The sequence below is a fragment of the Molothrus aeneus genome, chromosome 10 (assembly GCF_037042795.1).
Source record: "Molothrus aeneus isolate 106 chromosome 10, BPBGC_Maene_1.0, whole genome shotgun sequence".
Classification (NCBI taxonomy): Eukaryota; Metazoa; Chordata; class Aves; order Passeriformes; family Icteridae; genus Molothrus; species Molothrus aeneus.
In genome coordinates, this window is record NC_089655.1 from 24129515 (window position 1) to 24151537 (window position 22023).

Sequence of the window (22023 nt, forward strand, 5' to 3'; positions counted from 1 at the left end):
TTAATGAATCACTGAGGAAAGTCCCAGCTTTGAAGGACAAACAAACTGGGGGCTGGGCCAGAGGAGATCCATCCTGGCTCTTTTCCCCATGGGATATTTCTGTGGCATCAACCGATAGAGAAAGGGTGGGGAAACACTCATTCCTGTTTGGAAATGCAGGTTTTGTGTGGTAACATCTCAAAAAAAACCCCATTTCTTGGTAGAAAGTTGCTTATTGGAGCACTTGGCTCAAGCAAAAAAACGGGAATTTTACGGAATCAGTTCCTGCCATTCTCGTGCACATCCCAGTGATTTTTAGGAGAGGAAGAGAGGTGCTTTGCCAGGGTGAGAGGTCAGGAGTGACGGGGTTAGGGTAAGATTCGCACTGAAGGGCAGCGAGCCCCGAGGCCCGGGCGAGAGCAGCGGGAGGGCCCGGCCGCTGTCCGCGGTGCTGAGCGGGAGAAGCCGCCGCTGCCCGCGGTGCTGAGCGCCCGAGCGCCGCCACCGCACCCCGGGCAGCCCGGCGGGGCGGGAACCGGGCTGATACATCCCCTTGGACATGGAATGTGTCCTTGGAACCGGGCTGACACATCCCCCTGGACATGGAATGTTCCTGGGAGCAGGGCTGACACATCCCCCTGGACATGGAATGTGTCCTTGGAAGCGGGCTGACACATCCCCCTGGACATGGAATGTTTCCTGGGAGCAGGGCTGACACATCCCCCTGGACATGGAATGTGTCCTTGGAAGCGGGCTGACACATCCCCCTGGACATGGAATGTTCCTGGGAACTGGGCTGATACATCCCCCTGGACATGGAATGTGTCCTTGGAAGCGGGCTGACACATCCCCCTGGACATGGAATGTTCCTGGAACTGGGCTGATACATCCCCCTGGACATGGAATGTGTCCTTGGAACCAGGCTGACACATCCCCCTGGACATGGAATGTGTCCTTGGAACCGGGCTGACACATCCCCCTGGACATGGAATGTTTCCTGGGAACTGGGCTGACACATCCCCCTGGACATGGAATGTTCCTGGGACCCTGCCTGCAATGCTGCACCCTCATACGGTGTCCCCACGGTAAGAAGGACGTGGAGCTGCTGGAGCAAGCCCAGAACTGGCCATGATGTTGATAAGGGGACTGGAGATCTTCCTGTGGAGAAGGGCTGGGAAGGTTGGAGTTTGTCAGCCTGGAGAAGAGGAAGTTTGTGCAGAGCTCAGAGCTCCTCCCAGAATCAGAATGGGGATACAAGGAAGATGTAGAGAGACTTCGCTGGGGCCTGGAGTGACAGAACAAGGGGGTGGTTTCAAGCTGAAGGAGGGGAAATTTAGATGGGATATTGGGAAGGAATCCCTGACCCTGGCACAGGGTGCCCAGAGCATCTGGGGCTGCCCCTGAATCCATGGAATTGTCCAAGGCCAGGCTGGACACTGGGGCTTGGAGCAGCCTGGGGCAGTGGAAGGTGTCCCTGCCATGGCAGGGGTGGGATCGGATGAGCTTGAAGGTCCCTTTCAACCCAAACCATTCGGTGATTTTGGAGGAAAAAGCAGAAACCCATCTAGGAAGGAAAGTTTTGGCACTTTTCTACACGGTAGCAAAAAATAAAATATTTACAAGGAAGAACATTATTTCAAATCTGTCACACATCTGTCTTTTAATTTCTTTGTAGCAAAAATTAGCATGCAAGAGGAAAACAAAAGCAAGTGAAGACAACACAGCTCCAGCCTGTGCGCTCCTTCATACCACAATATGATCAGTGATCAATAACAGATCTTTTCCAACAGTTAAAAAGCTCTTTGTACAACACACACACAAACCTTTCTTTGCTACAGAGCAGCAGCCAAACAAGAATTCTCCAGTTCCCATCTCATCCCTCAAGCTCTGACACTGCACCCGTTCCATCAGTTCTTGCCATGGGGAACCCCGTGTTGTACCCCACAGACACTCGGAGGTGGAGCCATCCCTTTCTCCCCACAAATACAGAACTCCCAGCTGCCCTTCCTGAACTCCCAAAGATCCCAAGGTGTCATTTTCCAAACGAGATCGGTGCTGGAGAAACTCTGGAGCAGCCGGGAGTGTCCCTGCGCAGGGTACGAGGGACCTCTGGTGGAAGCAGATTCCAGTGGCAGATAAACATTTAAATCCTCATTTATTCCTCTAATTAAAGGAACCAAACCCCTTGAATCCATGAAACGTCAGTGTCCAACCCAATATTCCAGCCCACTTTATCCTCCTGCTCTCCAGCTCCCACCTGAAAATAAAGCAGTGCCCTCGGGAATATTTTGTTAAATTCTGTCAAGCACCCAGACAGAAATAAACCAAAATAAACCTGCTGGAAACAGCTTCACTTTGGGCCTGGATCAACGCTTGGATCAACACTGAACAGAGTCAAATTATCCCCAAAATTCCTGAATTTTTTTTTCCTCTAAAAGCTCTGTTTGATCAGTGCCTTGGGCCTCATGAGATTAAAATCACTCCAACTTTGCAACTCAAGGCAGAATTAAATTTATTCAACTTGAAGAACACCACTAACAGTGATTCCCAGATTTTTGTAGGGATTCAGAAGCCACCAAATGCTGTCCTGGGAGTGACAACAGCCCCTGGCAGTGAGGATCCAACCAAGCTGTTCCCTCCTCAGGAGCAGGGACACACTTCCTGCACCACACACCAGGGCAATCCCTGTCCTGCAATTCCTGAATTATTCCATGAGCTCCAGTCTGCCATTCCCTCAAACCCTGTCTTCTGGCACAAAGCTGAAGGCAACATTTCCAGACTCTGTATTTATTTATTTATTGACCTAAAAATCCCAATTCAGAGACAGTCACAGAGCTGTTTGCCTTCCAAAAATGGGATCTGTATTTGGGGTTTATTTAGGGTTGCCTTAAAAAGAGAAACGCAGCCTTCAACCAGTGGTCAAGGTGGAATATTTATTCCAAAATCAAATTTAATTTTGATCTCCTAAATCAACTTCTCAAAGTCTCCTTTAGCCTCTTTTAGTCTCTTTCTTGATAAAAATCAACCAACAAAACAAAACCAAAAATCAACCAAGAAACCACATTTCTTTGCATGAAAAGCACCACAATTTGAAGTTTTTTGGGAATACAATATCCTGAACACACAGGACACAGGAACACTTGAAACAACCTTTTTACCAGCAAGAACACCTCCAAAATCTGCTGAATTCCAGGTCTGATCCCCACAGTCACACATCCTGATGAGCCCACAAGAGGAATCTCTGCCTGGAGGTCACTTGAGACACCTAAAAACCCCTTTTTACCCCCTTACCAACCCTGTGACCCCTCAGCTGGGCTTTTACTTTATCCCAAACCCCAGAACGGAAGGCAGGAAAGGAAAAAGGAGGAATTCCAGCTGGACTCACGGGGGTGCTGCTGTCGGAGAAGGTGTTCATGCTGACAGACCTGCTCATCTTGCCTGAAGCCAGCGACCTTGGGGACATTGGGGACGTCGGGGATGTTGGGGACGTCGGGGACGGGCTGCCCTTGTCCCGTAGCTCCAGGGATGGGGACAGGTCCTGGCGCTGCAGGTGCTCACGCCACGCCCGCTGGATGCTGAGGGAACAAAGGATTTCAAAGCATTGGGTTGGGGGTTCCTGTGTTTTGTTTTCCTGTCTGGGTAAGGATCACGTGGGAATATCTCTGTAGGGTTTGTATAAGGCACCACTGGGATAGTTTAGGATATTTTTTTAAGGAGAATCAGGGAATTCTGCAGTGGTTTGGGTTGGAAAGGACCTTAAAGATGATCTGGTTTCAAACTCTTACCACGTTACTCAGAGTCCAACCCAATCCCAAAACCCATGGAAGTGATTTGAGTTGAGGCCATCCAGAACTTGGAATTTCTCCTACATTCCACCATCAAAATAAAAATATCCATTTGACCATTTAAAGGAATTAACAACCATCTATATCTTATTTTTACCCCACATTTCAGTTGTATTCAGATACAACTGGAATTTGAGAGCCAGAGCAGTGTTGTGGAATTATGGAATCCCAGAATGGTTTAGGTTGGAAAATGTCCTCTCATTCCATCCTCTGTCATGGGCAGGGACAATTTCCACTATCCCAAGTCACTCCAAACCCCCTCCAAGCTGGCCTGGAACAATTCCAGCATCCATAACTTCTCTGCAGGATTAGCTCCTTCTAGGATTTTTAAGCAATTGAGGGTTTATTCACTGGGATGAGCAGCTTTTACATATTTATATTTACATATTTGTATTTATATGTATTTCTATTTTAAAGCCAGAGAATAGAACTGAACTGAAGTCGTAATTACCCTCTTAGACAGTTCCCTGAAAATGGATTATTTTATCTGTCTTTTATCTGCATGACTAAAAGCTTAAAAGACACTGGGTTTTAATTTGAAATTTCATGTCCTTTTAATACTTTAATATGCATTAATATTTGAATGGCCTGTAAGTGAGGCTGTGCTTTCTGGATGGAGGTAATTCCTGTGCCAGGGCTAGAGGATCCATGCTGGGAGAGGCTCCAAAAGGAATCCTGGACTCTGATAAGTACGTGGGGAAGTTGAATTATTCAAAATCAAGACTTCTAGAATAACTAACCCCAGGGGAAACTCTGTATCATGTAATGTTCAGCAAAAATTAAAGTTATTCTAGAATTCGAAGAGAGGATTGATTTAGGATATGAGGAAGGATTTTTTTCCCGCGAGGGTGGCAGGGGGGAGATTTCCCACCCCTAAAAACATCCCAAATCATGCTGACAAGCTGCCCTAATAGCAGCCATCCCTGCTCAGGGCTGGACTAAAAATTCTTTGAAGGTCCCTTCCAACTGGACCATTCCATGATTCCATGATTCGGTGGCGTTTGGAAGTTCAGAGCTCATTCCCAGCGCCCCGGTCTGCTCATCCCTCCCTTGCCTTGGGCCAGGTGTCAGCGTGTGCCTCGGCTGAGCCCTCTTCCCGAGCAAATCCCGCTTCTCCTGAGCAAATCCCGCTTCTTCTGAGCAAATCCCGCTTCTCCTGAGCAAATCCCGCTTCTTCTGAGCAAATCCTGCTTCTCTTGAGCAAATCCCGCTTCTCCTGAGCAAATCCCGCTTCTCCTGAGCAAATCCTGCTTCTCCCGAGCAAATCCCGCTTCTCCCAAGCAAATCCCGCTTCTCCTGAGCAAATCCCGCTTCTTCTGAGCAAATCCTGCTTCTCTTGAGCAAATCCCGCTTCTCCTGAGCAAATCCCGCTTCTCCTGAGCAAATCCTGCTTCTCCCGAGCAAATCCCGCTTCTCCTGAGCAAATCCTCCTTCTCTTGAGCAAATCCTGCTTCTCCTGAGCAAATCCCACTTCTCCCGAGCAAATCCCGCTTCTCCTGAGCAAATCTTGCTTCTCCTGAGCAAATCCCTCTTCTCATGGGCAAATCCTGCTCCTCCTGAGCAAATCCTGCTCCTCCTGAGCAAATCCCACTTCTCCTGAGCAAATCCCAATTCTCCTGAGCAAATCCCAATTCTCCTGAGCAAATCCCCCTTCTCCCAAGCTCAGGGCTGTGCTGCACCTCCAAGCAGGAATTCTGCACTTCCAGGGCTGGTCCTGCCAGGAAATCCCTCGGGAACTGATGTTAAATGGGAAAATCGCCATGGAAAAGGCTCCGTGCTGCCCTTCCCTGCTCTGACTTCCCTGCACCCAGGGAAAAATCCAGCAGATTCCCAAATATTCTTTAGTCACACAGGGGAAATGACAAAATGAGTGCAACACTGATGTTTAACGTTTGAAACTTGGTGCAAAGGGAATCCGTGTGATCCTGTGATTCAGCCCAGGATGGTTTGGGTGGGAAGGGAATGGGAATCCCATCCAGTGCCACCCCTGCCATGGCAGGGACACCTCCCACTGTCCCAGGCTGCTCCAAGCCCCATCCAAGCTGGCCTTGGGCACTGCCAGGGATGAGGGGCAGCCACAGCTGCCCTGGAATCCCATCCCAGCCAGGAATTCCCAGTTCCCAATCTCCCACCCATCCCTGCCCTCTGGCACTGGGAGCCATTCCCTGGCTCCTGTCCCTCCATCCTTGTCCCCAGTCCCTCTCCAGCTCTCCTGGAGGCCCTTTAGGCACTGGAAGGCCACAATTTGGTCACCTTGGAGCCTTCTCTTCTTTCCAGGCTGAACAAAAAATGTTCCTAGCTCCACATTCTTGAACATAGAGAACTTTTCCAGTTTGCTAATTGGAAGCTCTTTTATCCAGTTACACAGAAATCCAGGATGGATCCAGGGTGGATCCTGCAGCTCAGGAATTGGACACCCTCAGCTGCATTCCAAGGCAGACCCAACACTTTTCCTTACTCACATTTTCACTTTGGATTCCAAGGGCTGGAGGTTGAGAGGATATTCCTGGATATTATTTTCTTCATCCATGCTGAGCTGATGGCTGAGAGAAAGAAAAAGAAATTAGTTTAACATGTTCCAGCCTCACATTCCTGCAACCCCATGAATGAATTCCCTAATCCGGACAAGAACAAACAAGAGCTGCTGCTCAGGGGGTGTTGCTGTCTTTGGAGGAAGTTATCTGGACCTCTGTGTCCAACTCCCAACAAAAAAATGGGAATTTGGATCCAGTTTTCCAGTGGGAACCTGCTCGAATCCCTGTTTAAAATCTCCCAGCTGCCACAGCTCCAGGGACAGACACAGCCAGCAAAAGAGCTGCTGTAAATAATAATAATTAAAAAAAGAACAAAACCAACCAAACAAACAAAAAACCCCTGGTAGATCTAACAGATATTCCTGCTAAATTAACTTCCATCCCCACGGCCATGCTGGAAGAGCTGGAGAGGGAAATGGAAAGGAACAATGGGAATGCTGGCAGCAAATGAGTTACAGCAGCAGAAGCCACATGGGGAGGTGAGGAATAAACTCGTTGTAATAAATGATGGCCAAGGTGTTGCTGCTGGGAACTGATGGCTTGAAGAAAGCAAAGTGAAAATGCTGGAATATCCAAATCCAGCATCTGGGAACACTGCCCGGGATGGAGCAGCAGCATGGATTGAGTGCAGCTCTTGGCAGGGAAATTTGGGAGGTCAGACCCCGACCTGTGGAGTCATTTTGAGACTTAACTGGGCACTCACTGATATCATTGTCAGAAATTGTCCTCTTGTAACTAAAACCAGGGATTGTTAATGGGGGAAAGGCAAAATTTGGGATAATGTCTGTGAGAAAGAGGATCCCCCAGCAAAGCTTTCACACCTTGGAAAATCCATTTCCCTTTCTCATGGGTAAGATATTTTGGAAAAGGCACATTTACCTTTGGAGTGAGTCTTTGCCATCATTGACCTGTTCCAGGGTGTGCTGGCACCTCCTGAGTTCTTCCTGCAAGGAGAGAGAGAGAAAAAATAATTATTTTTATGAGAAGCCCTTGGAGATTCCCTCTCAGTCTCAAGACAAGCAAAGTTTTGAGTCAACCCCGAAACAAAAACAATCCCTCAAGTGCCTCCTACAAGATTTTAAACTCAAAAATCCACAACAATGACAAAGAAACCAATATCTTATTGATAATCCAGCACAAGTTTGACAGGAAATGTCAGAGTTACAAAAATAATACAGAGAGTAAAAGAGGGAAGTTTTCTTTCCCATATTGGATGTCTTTGATTCCAGAGATGCTCCTGGGGATCTTTGTTCTGCAATCAAAACCTATTCAGGCTCTTAATGAGGAGATTTCCAGCCTGCACCAGTTCCTGTTCCAGCAGTTTAATGTGGCAGATGTGAAGCTGGGAATCCCCACATCCATGGTAATTCCCAGGAAAAATCCATCGCTGGCATTCTGCACAGAGGTTTGGCTTAAAAAATGGAATTCTTCTGAGGCACAGCTCAGTTCAGAGATAACCACACAACCTTTCCTTCTCCCACATTTTCCCTCTGGCAGTTTTTGCAGCCTCCTCCAGAGCTGGGTACAGTAATTTAGAATGTGAAAACAATTTGCAGTTGACTTTATCCATAGCTCAGGGTGCCAAGAGCTGCCTGACTTCCATAAATCACTCCTGGTGTTTGACATCATTTTCCATTAACCCCGGGGTGAAGACTGAGCAGAGAACAAAAAAGCAGAAGGCAGAATTGGTTGTGATGTTTTTGACAATTCCGAATGAAACCTCATTGGGCAGCGCCTCTAAAAGCTGGGATAAAAGGCAGCTCTGGAGGGGGCACAGCCGAGTTTGCATAATTGGGAAGAGGAGGAGACAGGAAATCGATCCTAATTTCAGTCGGGCATCATTAACCGGGGGGTATCGACCGGCGCTCCTCGCTGCGGGATTGATGGAGCTGCCCGTGGTGCTGAGCCCAGGGAAAAGGGCCGGGATGCTGCAGGGGCACGGGCGGGACAGGGGCAGCCAGGATGGTGCCACCCCCAGCCCCACAGCCTGCCCAGAGTGACCCAGCTCCAGGGAATTCCACTGGAAGGGATCCACGCTCTGTTGGAGCCCAGGATGAGTTATGGGGCCTCTCTGAGCCCGGATAAAACAAAAATATTGTGAAACTTCTGGGCTTTTCTTTTCCCTCCTTCAGCTGGATGCAGACCTGGACAGGGATTGGGAAGCTCCAGGCACGGAGACACTGAGGGAAAAAAATCCAGGAAAGCTTGAGGAGCACACTCAGAGCAACCTGAAGTGTCTTTTCCTAGTCCTTAACGTGCCTGTTCCATTTATCCATTAATTATTTTTCAGCCTGAGCATACCCAGCATCCTGGGGTTTGTTAATTTTATAATTTTAATATTTTTTTTATTGCTTTAATTGCACGACACACTTGAGTCTGGATTACTTTGGAGAGGAATAGGAGGAGGTTGGAAAGCAGGCAGAGTGAATTCCAGCACGGCAGGGAGGGGAAGGCAGGGAGAAATCTCACATGACAGATCCATTTCTGAATTCCCAGGGGAGGGGTTTCCCCAGAAAAAGCAGGGAGCTCTTTTTATAGCTCCTGAGCCTGTTAATTCTAGTGACAACAACAGAGGAGTGTTTGAAAACTGAAAGGAAATCTATTAATCCAATTTTCAGCTTTTCAGTCTGGGGGAATGTCTGTAATCCTCACAAAAGAGGGATGAACTCGTTTGGGAATCAAAAAGTTCCTGTAAGAAGTAACAATCCCATCTATGAAAAAATATGATTTCCACAGTGTTTTCTTCCTGGGGTTTTAGGAGGAAACCTGAGGAGTCTGGGGGATGGAGGAGGCTCAGGGGGGCCCTTGTGGCTCTGCACAACTCCCAGACAGGAGGGGACAGCCGGGTTGGGATTGGGATCTGCCACCAGAGAACAGGGACAGGAGCAGAGGGAACGGCCTCAGGCTGGGCCAGGGCAGCTCAGGGTGGACATCAGCAGGAATTTCCCCATGGAAAGGGGGCTCAGGCCTTGGAACTGCCCAGGGAGGTTTGCAGTGCCCATCCCTGGAGGTGTCCCAGGAATTCCTGGCTGTGGCACTCAGTGCCCAGGTGGGGATCGGGCAGTGGTTGGATCCTGGAGGCTTTTCCAGCCTCAGTGATCCCGGGATTCTGGGCATGTGCACAAATCACAGCACTGGAAAAGAGAAAAGCCCTGCCAAGTTTCCAGGTGAGTGAGCACAGATGGGAGGAGGAGGCTCTGGAGCTGCTGAGCAGTGACATCTCTGCTCTCAGACATCTCTCTCTCCTCTGATGGCTCCAAAGATGCTTTTAATTCAGTTTTAATTCCAGCAGTTGCTCAGCAACTGCATCCACGTGTGGCAGCGCTGCTCTTCACCTGGAGCAGGGAAACACTGGATGGCTCCTCAGGAACACTGGGATGGCTCCTCAAGAACATTGGGATGGCTCCTCAGGAACACTGGGATGGCTCCTCAGGAACACTGGGATGGCTCCTCAAGAACATTGGGATGGCTCCTCAAGAACATTGGGATGGCTCCTCAGGAACACTGGGATGGCTCCTCAAGAACATTGGGATGGCTCCTCAGGAACACTGGGATGGCTCCTCAAGAACACTGGGATGGCTCCTCAGGAACAGGGGAATGGCTCCTCAGGAACACCAGGATGGCTCCTCAGGAGCACCGGGATGGCTCCTCCCAAACCTGAGCAGGGCCAGGAAACAGCAACATCAATGAGCCACAGGTGCTTCTCCTCAAGTTGTGCCTCTGGTGCCCAGAAGCAGGAAAAGCCAAGGAAACTCAGCTGCAGGTGGAAGTCGTCTCTCCTCCTCCTTCCCACCAAACCAGTCTGGAATTCCATGGCATGAGGCTGCCCCCAGTGTCCATGGGATGTGGAGATGCTGCTCATGTTGGAGGCTGGTGGGGCATGGAACTCCAAGGAAGCTTTGGAGCACACACTGAAGTTTATCCCAATGCTGGATCTGTTTTTCCAGCCCTGGATCTGTTTTCCCAATCCTGGATTTGTTTTCCCAAACCTGGATCTGCTTTCTCAATCCTGGATCTGTTCTCCCAGTCCTGGATCTGTTTTCCCAAACCTGGATCTGTTTTCCCAAACCTGGATCTGCTTTCTCAGTCCTGGATTTGTTTTCCCAAACCTGGATCTGTTTTCTCAGTCTTGGATCTGTTTTCCCAGTCCTGGACCTGTTTCCCCAGTCCTGGATCTGTTCTCCCAATCCTATTTATCACACCCAAACCTGAGCAGGTTTCAAGTGGCAGCTGAAGCAGAAAGGTTTGAACTGGGATCTTAAACCCCATCTCATTCCCTCACCCACCACACTTCCACAGACTGGGATGCTCCTGCTAGCCCGACTCAGGGATTGGGGTGCACAGGGCCCTTAAAATCAACCCAGAGCTAAAACAACAAACACTTTTCCCTTGGGGGTCCCACCCCACAGCCAAAGCAGAACCAGGACATCATTCCCAGGGTGTCCCAGCTCCTCAGTGATCCCATTCCCATTCCCTCGTGGGAAGTGCTGGGCATTGAGCACCGAGCAGGGTCTGGGTGTTTGACTGACAGAGTCCCCCAGCATCCAGCAGGGCCTTGGGATAAAGGGCATCCCAGGAAAACCTGAAATGCAAACAAAAAAAGCAGCACAGGAAGCCCTGAGATGGAAACTGGTCACATTCAATCTGGGAAAGCAAAGAGCTCCTCTGGGTATGAATAATTCACAAACAGCCTCAGACAAATGATCTCAGGTCTAGAAGGAAATGGGAAAACCTCTGGAGGCTGCAGCTCTTTTTATTCCTGCCTGGTTCCTGCTGAAAGCTGTTTTCTCTGGGGTTATTTTTTAGTCTTTAAAAAAAAATATATATATATATGGATATCTAAACAGTTAGACTGGATGTTCAGAGAACACAGCAGACCCCAGAGAAATCATTTCATTTTATTTTCATCTCTGGCTGGTAAATTATTCATTAACAGGGATCACGCAATGGGGAAAAAATTAAAAATTGGCAAATTAGTTTTCATTTGTTGACATTAATTATTTAGTGTTCTTCCCTTTTATTAGAGGAAACACAGAGGGGGATTAGTCTTGTTCTGGCACTCCAAGTTTGCTCCCCAGACAATTCCCAAACCAGCATTGCTGTGGCTTCTTCTGTGGAAAATCCATGGGAATGTGACTCCAGGGCTGAGATGTTGGGGCAGAGCTGGATTTTGGAATTCCAGAGAAGCTTCTGGATATTTTTCCACAGCACTTCGTAAAAAAACAGTCAGGTGGGGCTTTATTTCCAGATATATGTATAACCCAGCCATGGCATTAATGGGGATCTCATTAATTAATCCCCCTGAGCTCAGCCACAAACACCCAACATTCCCATCAACCTCACTGCAACAAAGAAATATCCTGATATTTAATGGGCAGTGGAAATGGAATTGTCTCAGGAGCAGTGTGTTTGGATTTTGCAGCCTCACTGCCCTGAAGAGCCAGAGGCAGGAGAAGTTAATCACAAATTCTGGACCCAGTCTAAAACTGAGCTGAGCTTCCCAAATCTCCAGCTCTCCCTAATCCTGCTCCTCAGCTCACAGGAGCTGCCAGGAGAACTCGTTCAGCACCTCATCCAATTTATCTTCTGTCAAATGTCAGTGGCTGCTCCATCCTGAAGAGCTGGAAAAGCTTTGATTCCTCCCAGCTTCTCTACCCAGGCAACCACACAACTCCCAGGCTCAACTCTGATTTTTCTGAAATACTCTCCAAATGAAACCTGCCACTCATTTATATAAAAATATATAAAATAATAATAAAATAACGATTAAAACCCCACCTGGCTTTGTGAGAGGCCCCATTATGACCAAACTATACCTATTTCAAGCTTTTTAACAAGTTCCTGAGAGATAAAACTGCTCCTGGCGCCTGAGAGCAAATAATCCCAGCTGAGCCTGTCCAGGGAAGTTAATTCTTCAATCACAGAGCCCAAATCCCAGTTTTCTGCAGCAGCTGGTCCTGCTCCACTGAATTTCTGTGCTAGGAAATGTGAAGGTGACCCCAGGACCTGCAGCATCCTCAGTTCATTCAGGTGGGGTCAGTTTATAATGAACTGAATTAACCAAACTTGCTTTGATTGGGTGAATTCTGTGCTCCCTGGCTGAGGTTTTTGGTGCATTTTTACAGAGGGAAGGGGCCTTTTGCCAGCTCCAGTTTCCTGCAAACACATATCCCTGGGAGGATTTCAGAGACAGATCCTCCAGGACAGGAAATTAAAGGTCTCAGCTCCCAGACATCACAAGATCAGATCAAAAACCAAATCAAATCCCAGTGTTCACAAACAAAACCTGCGATAATGAAAGGAGGCCTGGCCACGGGGAGGGGGTGGAATTACATCAGCTTTGTTGCCCTTCCAGAACCTTTCTCCAAACTAAACCAAAATGCTGCATAATTGTTCAGAGTAAAAGAACCCCCAAAAGTGACAAAACCCCCCTCCCCTCACTGCCTGCTCTCCCTGCAGTCTCTGCCAGGAAGGAGCCTCTGCTTTGGGTTTCCAAGGCCAGAACTGAATTCAGATGTCAGACAGAGTAATGGCAAAACCCTTCCTTTGAAATGTCTCCCTCCTGCCTCCATCCAAAGGACAGAAAGGACAGAAACTCAATCCACCAGAGCTTTGAACTCTCTGCCACCCCAAAGCAAGGCAGAGCCCTTGGGCTCCCCCATGGCAGCACTCCCTGATTAAATCTCTTCTTTTCCAGCTGCTTTCAGAACACCTTTAATTCTCAAAGTTCACAGTGACACCAAAGACCTTTCACAGCCCAGCCTGAGAGTGAAACATCCCCATTTTGCCAGGTTTAATGCTACAGGAATGTCAGGAACAGCACAGAAACAACACACAACCCCTGCCAAGCTGCACTGGGGTCACAGGAGTGAACTTCATCCACTGAGAAGCAGCAGAAAAGGTCAAACAGGCACAAGGAGTTCCTCCCTGCGGGTCCTGTGTGTGTGCAGGGTGAGAGGAAGGAAATGTTCTGGAAATGTTGTGGTGGAGCTGCTGCTTTAATGCTGTGCTCGGACCTCTGGCAGCTGCAGCATTCAGGGGAGGGATCTGTCACAATTGGTCCAAAACAAATCCAAACGTTGGTGCTGGGGGTTCTCCTGCTGCCTTTGTCAGGGGTTGCTGGAGCTGGTAAAGGTCAGATCAGGCTCCCACAGGAGAGGCTTTGCAGGGAGATCAGCTCTGGCTGGGGCTGGAAAGGGCAGCTGGGTGATGCTCGGTGATCTGTGGGAGCCAGGCAGAGCTCAGTGCTGGAAATGCTGCAGAGATGCTTTGGCTGATGTGGGTTTGCGGGGCATTCCTGGCACGGGAAGGAATTCCATCCCTGCCATCCCTGTGCACGGCTCTCTGCTGGGACACGGAGCTGGCATGGGGCACTTTGAGGCACAGGGCACACCATGCCATGCAAAGCATTAAAACCACCATAAAACATGAGCTCTACATTTAGGGATTGAGCCCAGCAATGTCATCTGGGTCCCTGGCTCAGTGACCACTTCCTTGTTGGAAAATCCATTTTTATGGCCAGAAGAAACCAACAAAAAACACCAAAGCACTAGGACTGCAGAGCTGTGCCATCCCGGTCTGAGGAACTCCTGAGAGAAAACTCTCCTGCTGAAGAATCCCAGGATGGTTTGGGTTGGAAGGGACCTTAAAGCCCATCCAATTCCACTGCCCCAGGCTGCTCCAAGCCCTGCCCAGCCTGGCCTTGGGCACTGCCAGGGATCCAGGGGCAGCCACAGCTGCTCTGGGCATCCATCCTCAGAGGGAGGAATTCCTTCCCAACATCCCATCTACCAGGGCAGCTCCATGGAAAGAGCAAAAAGCACTCCCAGCATAGTTATGAGGAGGGTGAGCAAGAATAAACCAGCACTGAAGTGTTTCTTCCTTCATCACACAAATAATTAGGAATACACAGGGTTGTGTGATGCTTTTTAAATAGGATCTCGTGCTGCTTGTGGGAATACAATTCCACAGCAATAGTTTATCCTGGGAAGTCAGCTCAGTGGGGTTACAGCGTGCCAAGCTGAAATGGGAACCATTTGTTTTCTGTCTGCATTGCAGCAGGAGCTGGCAGGGTTTTTATGGAGCATCCCTGACAGCCTCCAACTGTTATTTTTCCAAATTAACGCCGTGCCTATGGAGTTAACGACAGTGCAGGCAGCAAGGGGTCTCTCCACAGCCTGGCCTCGTGCTCAGGATCCTTTGCAGGAGCAGAGAAGAAAATCTGACAAAGCTTTCTGTAATTACTGCTCTGCCTCACGGGGTGTCACCACAGGCACCCCGCGCTGCTCTGTGACAAAGGACACGGTGCCACTGCTGCTCCCCCAAACTGAGGCACAAAAAGTGGGCATGTGGAAAGCCCAGAGGTTCTACATTTGTGAGGGTGTGGAGAACCCACCTCTGCCCTTCCAGGGAGTTCCACAAGTCCCTGACCCCACCAACACTGATTTCTGGAGAGGCCCCTGCAGAGTTTTACATCCTGAGGACATCCTGGGGGAAGAAGGAAAGGCAATTCCTGCTCGTGAAGGGGTGGATTGCCCCAGAAATTCACCCCAGGAGGTGATGGAACCCCAAGGTGCACATTCCTCCTGCCACAGGAGCTCTGGCTTTGGGAGAGGAGGAGCCACACAAGTCTGCCCTGATGGAAAATACAGAATCCTGGAATATCCTCAGCTGGAAGGGACCACGGGATCACCCAGCCCAGCCCCTGGCCCTGCACAGACACCCCAAAATCCCACCCTGGGCATCCCTGCAGCAGTGTCCCAACACTCCTGGAGCTCTGGCAGCTTCGGGAATGTGCCCATTCCCTGGGCAGGGCCCAGCACCCTCTCGGGAAGAACCTTCCCCTGATTTCCAGCACTAGAGAGGCACCAATCCTGCATCCTTTACCTCTCCAATTCCCATTTATTACAGAAATATTCCATGTTGGATGGCCCCAGGACTTATCCTGTGCCCCAGAACTTCCAGGCCACATCTCCTCTCTCAGCCTCACCCTTTTCCTGCTGATCCCTGCCCACCTCCAGCTCTGGATGTGCCACCCTTCCTTGGGCTCCTCCTTTCCCTCCTAACCTGCCATTTATCCCTCCTGGATAACAAGGAACTCTTCCAGCTCCAAAGCAGCTTTAAACAATTATTTTACCCCTATATATTAATCTGGCTCCTACAGAACAGCAGCTTTGCCACTGGACTGGAGCAGGGGAATCATTTTTCCAGGAGCTGCTTTGTTTTTATTCCAGCAGCTCTCCCTTCCCAATGATCCCGTGTCCCTTGCCTTGCCCCGACAGATTTTTGCATGCAGAACTTTTTCCAGATGGCAGCTTCAGTGCAGACAGCAATTTGCATAATTTAAATCTGCTTCCTGGCATAAATTATAGCACAACACAGCTCAGGCTTTGATTTCCAGCTCCTCACAGCCAGGGCTGGGCAGTGCCCAAGAATTGCAGGTGACTCTGGAAAACCCTGGCTCAGCCATGGCACGGGGAAGAGCTGAAATCAGAAATATTTCCTCATGGAAATGGTAATTCCCAGGGGAATGAGCTCCAACCAGCAGCATTCCAGTGAGCTCCAGGAGCTCAGTGGCTGCTCTGGAGTGAGGAGGTCAAGGAGAGCTCCTGGTGACAAAATTGGATTTTCCCACAAGGACAAACACAGCTTTGGGGGTGTTCCAGGAAGGCTGAGACAAATCCATGGTCAGTGAATCTCTTTTTCCTGAATTTCCAGTCTCCAGAAGCCAAGCTGAGAGCTGGAATCACCTCTTTGGGATTCACAGCACACACACTGATCCCAAACGTGAGGGGTCACTTGGGATGCAACCCCTCCTGCCAAAAATGAATCATTCACCTTCCAGAGGCTTCAGGTTACACCAAACACAAGTTTCTGTCCCAAACCACACCCAGGAACACCTGAGAGATGGAAGCACTCGGAGCAGAAATGTGCTGGCACACATGGAACACAACCAGTCCCTCTTCAGAGAGCCCCCCAGCAGAAGCCTGAATCCCAAAATAATCCCCTAAAACACACACATTGCCCAGAGCCTGCCCTGCTCCCATCAGTCTGGGGGCTCAGAGGAGCCACTCCCAGCCTTGGCACCGAGGCTGGCCAGGACTGACCATTCCTTTGTGCATTTGGCACCAGGACAGACACAGGGGGCCCAAACCCTGCAGCCTGCAGCCATCTGGGATGCTGCAAACAGCAATAAACCCAAAAGGTGCTGTTTTGATCTGTTAGCCCCCTGAGCAAGCCAATGTCTTCAAACACTTGTGTGTCTGATGTCTCAATGAATGCGTTTTCATTTCTGCACCAAGTGTTTGCAGCCTTCTCTCCCTGTTAGAGGAGCATTAATTCTGCCACTCCCTGAGTTCTGAGTTTGGGCTCCCTGGCCCCATTTCTACTGTCAGAACTTGTGTTTACAAATGTCAAATGCTAAATTCCTTAATTCCTTAATCCCATTATTTGTGGGGTTGTGACAGGCCCCACAAGGCTGAGGCCACCTCATCCCCAGGCAGGGAGGGAGCACCTCCATCCCCTCATGGAGGAACCATGAAATTCCACAAAATCAAGGCCATATTTTCAATTAAAATTTGCCTTGGAATATTCCCAGGCTGCTCCCAGTGCAGTTCCTTTCCCCCAGCCCGGTGTGGATGTGTTTGCTCTGTCCTAATGGTGAATTCCCATCAACTTTCTGCCAGGGAAAAAACCCAGAGCTGCTCAGTGGGGACCACATCCATCAGCCTCAGGCCTCTGCTGCACTTTTAATTACAGCACTCAGGATCCTTCTTTCAAATCCTGAACCCGAGGAGAAAGGAGCTTTTCCTTCGCACAGCATCCGTGAAATTCCCTGCTCCAGTGACACCCATGTGCTGCTGGTTCCTGGACTAAGGGACATTCCCTCTTTTCCCTTTTCCCATGGAAGATGAGTTTGCCCAAAGCCACAATCACTTTAACATCAGTTGTGCTTTGTGCCCACACTGAATTATAAGGATCATTTTCCATCAGCAACTGTGCTTGCAAATGGATAATTCAGGTTTGTTTTGCCTGGGGTACACAGCAGTTTGAACACTGGTTTAATTTTAATTGTACCCAATTTGGGTCTTTATTTCTAGGTGTAGGCAGATCCCCTTTCCAGTTTGACACAAATCAGCTGCTGAAACGCTGGCCTAAAACAATCCTGAGAGGGGTTTACACAAACCCATTCCCCCGTTTAGGCTGAGCCCAAACCCCACCAGCATTCCCAGATTCCTTTGGCATCCCTCCCTTTGCAAGAGGACATTTTCTATCAGTACTGCAATCAATGACCACACAGCCACGTCACTGGGTGGAAAATTCCCTTCAGGCACTGCTGGCCTCGTTGGATTCCTCAGGGAGAGGAGGAAAGGATGGGATAAAAGCTTGGGATGTTTTGTGGAGAGGGAAAACAAGACAGGAGATGACTCAAATCACCCTGAATTTCAGGCACTTGGAAAAATGGAACGCTCCACACTTCCCATGCAGTTATTAGCACATAAAAACCACTTTAAATACTTGATAATGGAAGGAATTTAAAAGATTAACAGGAAATTAATGGATAAAGGACCCTCTCTGTGTCTTTCTGAAAGCAGCCGCTCCACATTGTTTTAAAAGGCACCAAGTTGAACCTTCTCCAACTGCTTTTTAATAAATGTAAATAATATTCCAAAGCAGGGATGAAATGCCAGCAGTCGAGGGGTGGCTGAGCCATCCATGGCATGTAAATGAATCCCCTGCCTGGATATCAGGATGTGGATGTGCAGCCTTCAGGAATTAAATGAGCCCAACTTGCACAGCTTGTAAAGAGCTTCCCAGGGCTCCCAAAAAATCCCTTTTATTATTTATGTGGGAAAAGAAGAGCAGCAGCAAGGGGGGAGAGTTGCAGGTGACACCAGGAGTCAGTGAAACCTGACAGAAGATGCTGAATTTTGGTGAAATTGAGGGCAAATAAATTAATCATGAGCAAGGGAAATGCAAAAAAACACTGGAGGATGTAATTGGATTTACACACAAAACTAATGGCAGCATTCCTGCAGCTGGGAGAGCAGATCCAGCTTCCTTCAGCAGGAATCATGGAATTATTGGAGCTGGGAAAGGCCTCAAGGGGATTCCTAAATCCAACAGAACTGCCTGGAAATCGTCATTCCTAAGGGATGGGAGCTCTACCTTGTTCCCATCAGCTCAGCCTGGATCATCCAGGGGGGTTCCCTGGCCCAGTTCAGTGTCAATGGGTTCTCAAATCCCCACTTTCTCACAGTTTTCCTGTTTCCACTCCCTTCACATCCCTTTAGATGAGAGATTGTGAATCAACCTCCAGCTCAATCTCCAGGTCTCAGAGAAAGAGAGCTGAGAATTCCTTTTCCTTGTGGATATTCCCCCAGCTCTGTTTTTCCCCAAAACCCCTCTTTAGACCCTTCAAGGGCTCTGACCTCACTAAATGGGAATGTCCCCACAGCAAGGTCCTGCTCAAAACCTGGGATGGGCAGAGCTGCCCAAACTCCAGCTAAACCTGGTTAAGATCCTTGTTTCAGGAGACATTTCCATGTTTTCTCTGGGTGATTTTACCCTCTGTAGTTAGTCTCTGCATTTACACCCTGTAGTTACTCATCCAGCCTGTTGGAGAGGAGTGAGTTGGAACTCAGGCCCCAGCCCCTGTTCTCAGGGGACAGAACAGAAAGCTGGGACAAGACCTGCAGGTGTCTCCCCCCTCCTGCCCACCTGAAGCCAGGATGCTGCAATCAGGTTTTCCAGCTGGAGAAAATGTGGAATATTGGCTTTGCTGTGTTCTCCCAGCTGCAATCAGGGCACTGAGAGCCACAGGGCCCCTGAAACAGGAACATTTCCCCTTCAGAGAGCTCATCCCAACCAGTTTGTCATTTATTCTTATGTTTTCTTTGGCATCCAGGGAAATTGCTGGAAGTACAAACATTCCCTGGCATTTGATCTCTTCCCTGTATTTCAGGTCTGGACAAGCTTTCACACACAAAGCCAGGCTTTAGCCCTGGGGCACACAAAGAGTCTCCCTGGTTTTATTGGGATTCCAGGAATCCCCAAACTGCCACAGCAGGAACCTGCAGGAGCCTCGTGACAAAAAATCCAAGTTTTAAGAGATTTAAAGCAGGGAAAGGTCTCCAATTCTGTCTGTGCCTTGGAATACTCAGGGAAAGCAGGGAACAAAAGTATTGGACACAATTCCAGAGGTTAGACAGTGCTGCACTGGGAACATGAAGCAAATCCCAGCACCTACTGCTCAGGGAAATTCTTATGGGTTTATTTTCTTTAGAACACTTCTCTAGAGCTTCTCCAGCCCTTTGGGAAGCTGAAAAACTTGAACCAGCAAAGGGAATCCAAATAAATTCAGCTCCAGGTAAGCGAGATATTCCTAATGCAGCCTTTCTTTCCCTGTGCAATTTAACAAATGAGTTTCCAGCGTCTGACAAGTTGTCTGGGAAAACAGAGAAGCTCAGATTAATTCCAGCTTGGGAGAAATGAGAACTCAATATTTGCTGATTTCCAGCCACCCACTCTGGAGCTCAGAGCTGTGGAGGATCCATCAATCCCAACATGTTCAGCCTCCCGTGAGGAATGGGATGTACAGGATGGGTCCTCGCCTGAGGGTCGGCTCCCTGCCCTTGGAATTCCTGAGGAACCATCCCCAGCTCCCTGCCTTTCCTCCCTGTGCCTCTGCCTGCTTTATTTCCACCCTCTGGTGTTGATATCGCTCCCATCTATCACATCCCAATGGAATGCCCTGGGAACGAGGTTTGGGAAAGCCTCGTGGGCTGCCTGTGCCCAGCTCAGAGGGGATGGAGTTTGGGATGGAAGGAACCACGCTGTGCAAGCTGCTCCTGAGGGAATCTCTGCCCCAGCGTGCTGGGAAGAGCCTGGATGCCCAACCCAGCCAGCCCTGCCACAACTGCTCCGGCAAAACCCCGCAATCAATCCGGGACCGAGGGATTATCCCAGTGCTCCGGATTGGTCCCGCAGCATCCCCGGGATGATCTCATCGGGATCCAGCCCCGGGCCGGCAGCTTTTCCGTGCTGACAAACAGCCGAACTCCTGGCTCAGGAGCCCTGCATCGATCCGCCGGCTCTTCCAGCGCCTGCGGCTGAAATCCCTGCGGAATCCCGAGGCTCAGAGCCGCGGGCTGCTCCCCCCGGGAAGCACAGCCACGTTTGGTTTTTCCCCCAGTAATTGCACAGCCAAAAGAAAAAAGGCTGTGAAATCCAGGGAAATTCTGCCGCAGCACCCGGCCACGGCTCGGCAGAGCCCTGAGAATCCCCGAGAATCCTCGGGCATCTTTTCCAAGCGCTGTTCGGAACTGTTATCACCCGGAGATGATTCCCTCCTTCCCGAGCACAGAGTCCAGCCTTAAATTCCCGTAATAAACTTACAGCACGTCAGGAATCTCATCATGACCGCTCCGGCCGCCTTCTCCTCAGGCAGAAGTGCTTTCGGATCCCACATTCCCTAAGGAAATGTGCCTGCGCATCCCCGGCGGTGTCACAGCCCTGTCCCGCTGGGCACCCCGCACCCCGCCATCCCCTCCCCGGGTATTCCCGGAGCTGCTCCTCCATCCCGGAGCTCCATCCCGGGGAGCTGCTCCATCCCGGAGCTCCATCCCGGGGAGCTGCTCCATCCCGGAGCTCCATCCCGGGGAGCTGCTCCATCCCGGAGCTCCATCCCGGGGAGCTTCTCCATCCCGGGGAGCTTCTCCATCCCGGAGCTCCATCCCGGAGCTCTATCCCGGGGAGCTTCTCCATCCCGGAGCTCCATCCTGGAGCTCCATCCCGGGGAGCTGCTCCATCCCGGAGCTCCATCCCGGAGCTCCATCCCGGGGAGCTTCTCCATCCCGGGGAGCTGCTCCATCCTGGAGCTCCATCGCGGAGCTGCCCTGCTCCATCCCGGAGCTGCTCCATCGTGGAGCTCCATCCCGGAGCTGCCCTGCTCCATCCCGGAGCTGCTCCATCCCGGAGCTCGGTCCGTTCCTTTCGGAATTCTATCCCTTACCAGCCGCATGGTGAAGTTTCCCAGGAAAAGGAGGCAGGAATGCGGCTCCTCCCGGCGCTGCCTCCCGTGGAACAGCAGGACACAGGGAAGCTGCGAACCTCGGAGTTGAGCACCAGAAAAACCTCAAAGAGAGGGCGGGGGAAAAATGGGAAGAGCCAGAGCGGGAGCGAGCAGCCACAGCCAGCGAGAGGAGAAACTCCTGGCACGGCTCCAGCGCAGGGATGGATCCGCTGTCATCCCCAGCCATGGGAATGGGGGAAACTCGGATTTACCGGAGACTTCGGAGCCGCTCTGATCCCTGCAAGGAGCGTTTGGCAGGGAATGACCCGCGAGGCTGGGTCCAAACGGGAATGGCGGGGTGGGTGTGTGCAGCACGCAGAAATACAGCAATCCGATAGTCTGCTTTATATAGCCTATTTCCTAGATTTTATTTTATGTGTTTTATTGCATATAGTCTATTTTCTATACTCTATATTCCATAATATATAATATATTAAGTATTATATACAATATACAATATATATAATATATTCTATATTCTATATTCTGTATTCTATATTCTATATTCTATATTCTATATTATATATTATATATATAAATTTTATATTTCTATTTCATAGATTCTATTTTATCTATTTTATTTTATAGATTC

General features: G+C 49.6%; 1 protein-coding gene across 1 annotated transcript in view; it reads right to left on the bottom strand.

Moving 5' to 3' along the window:
- Positions 1 to 21395, bottom strand: part of SCHIP1 (schwannomin interacting protein 1) — an 86006-nt gene extending 64611 nt beyond the window's left edge. Inside the window, exons 1-4 of the mRNA XM_066556254.1 lie at positions 21372 to 21395; positions 7238 to 7302; positions 6287 to 6367; positions 3365 to 3554 (exon numbers count right to left, since the gene is read on the bottom strand). Of these exons, the coding sequence (XP_066412351.1) occupies positions 3365 to 3554; positions 6287 to 6367; positions 7238 to 7302; positions 21372 to 21380 (345 nt within the window). The 5' untranslated portion in view covers positions 21381 to 21395. The remainder of the gene's footprint in view (positions 1 to 3364; positions 3555 to 6286; positions 6368 to 7237; positions 7303 to 21371) is intronic.
- Between the last annotated feature and the right edge of the window lie 628 nt (positions 21396 to 22023).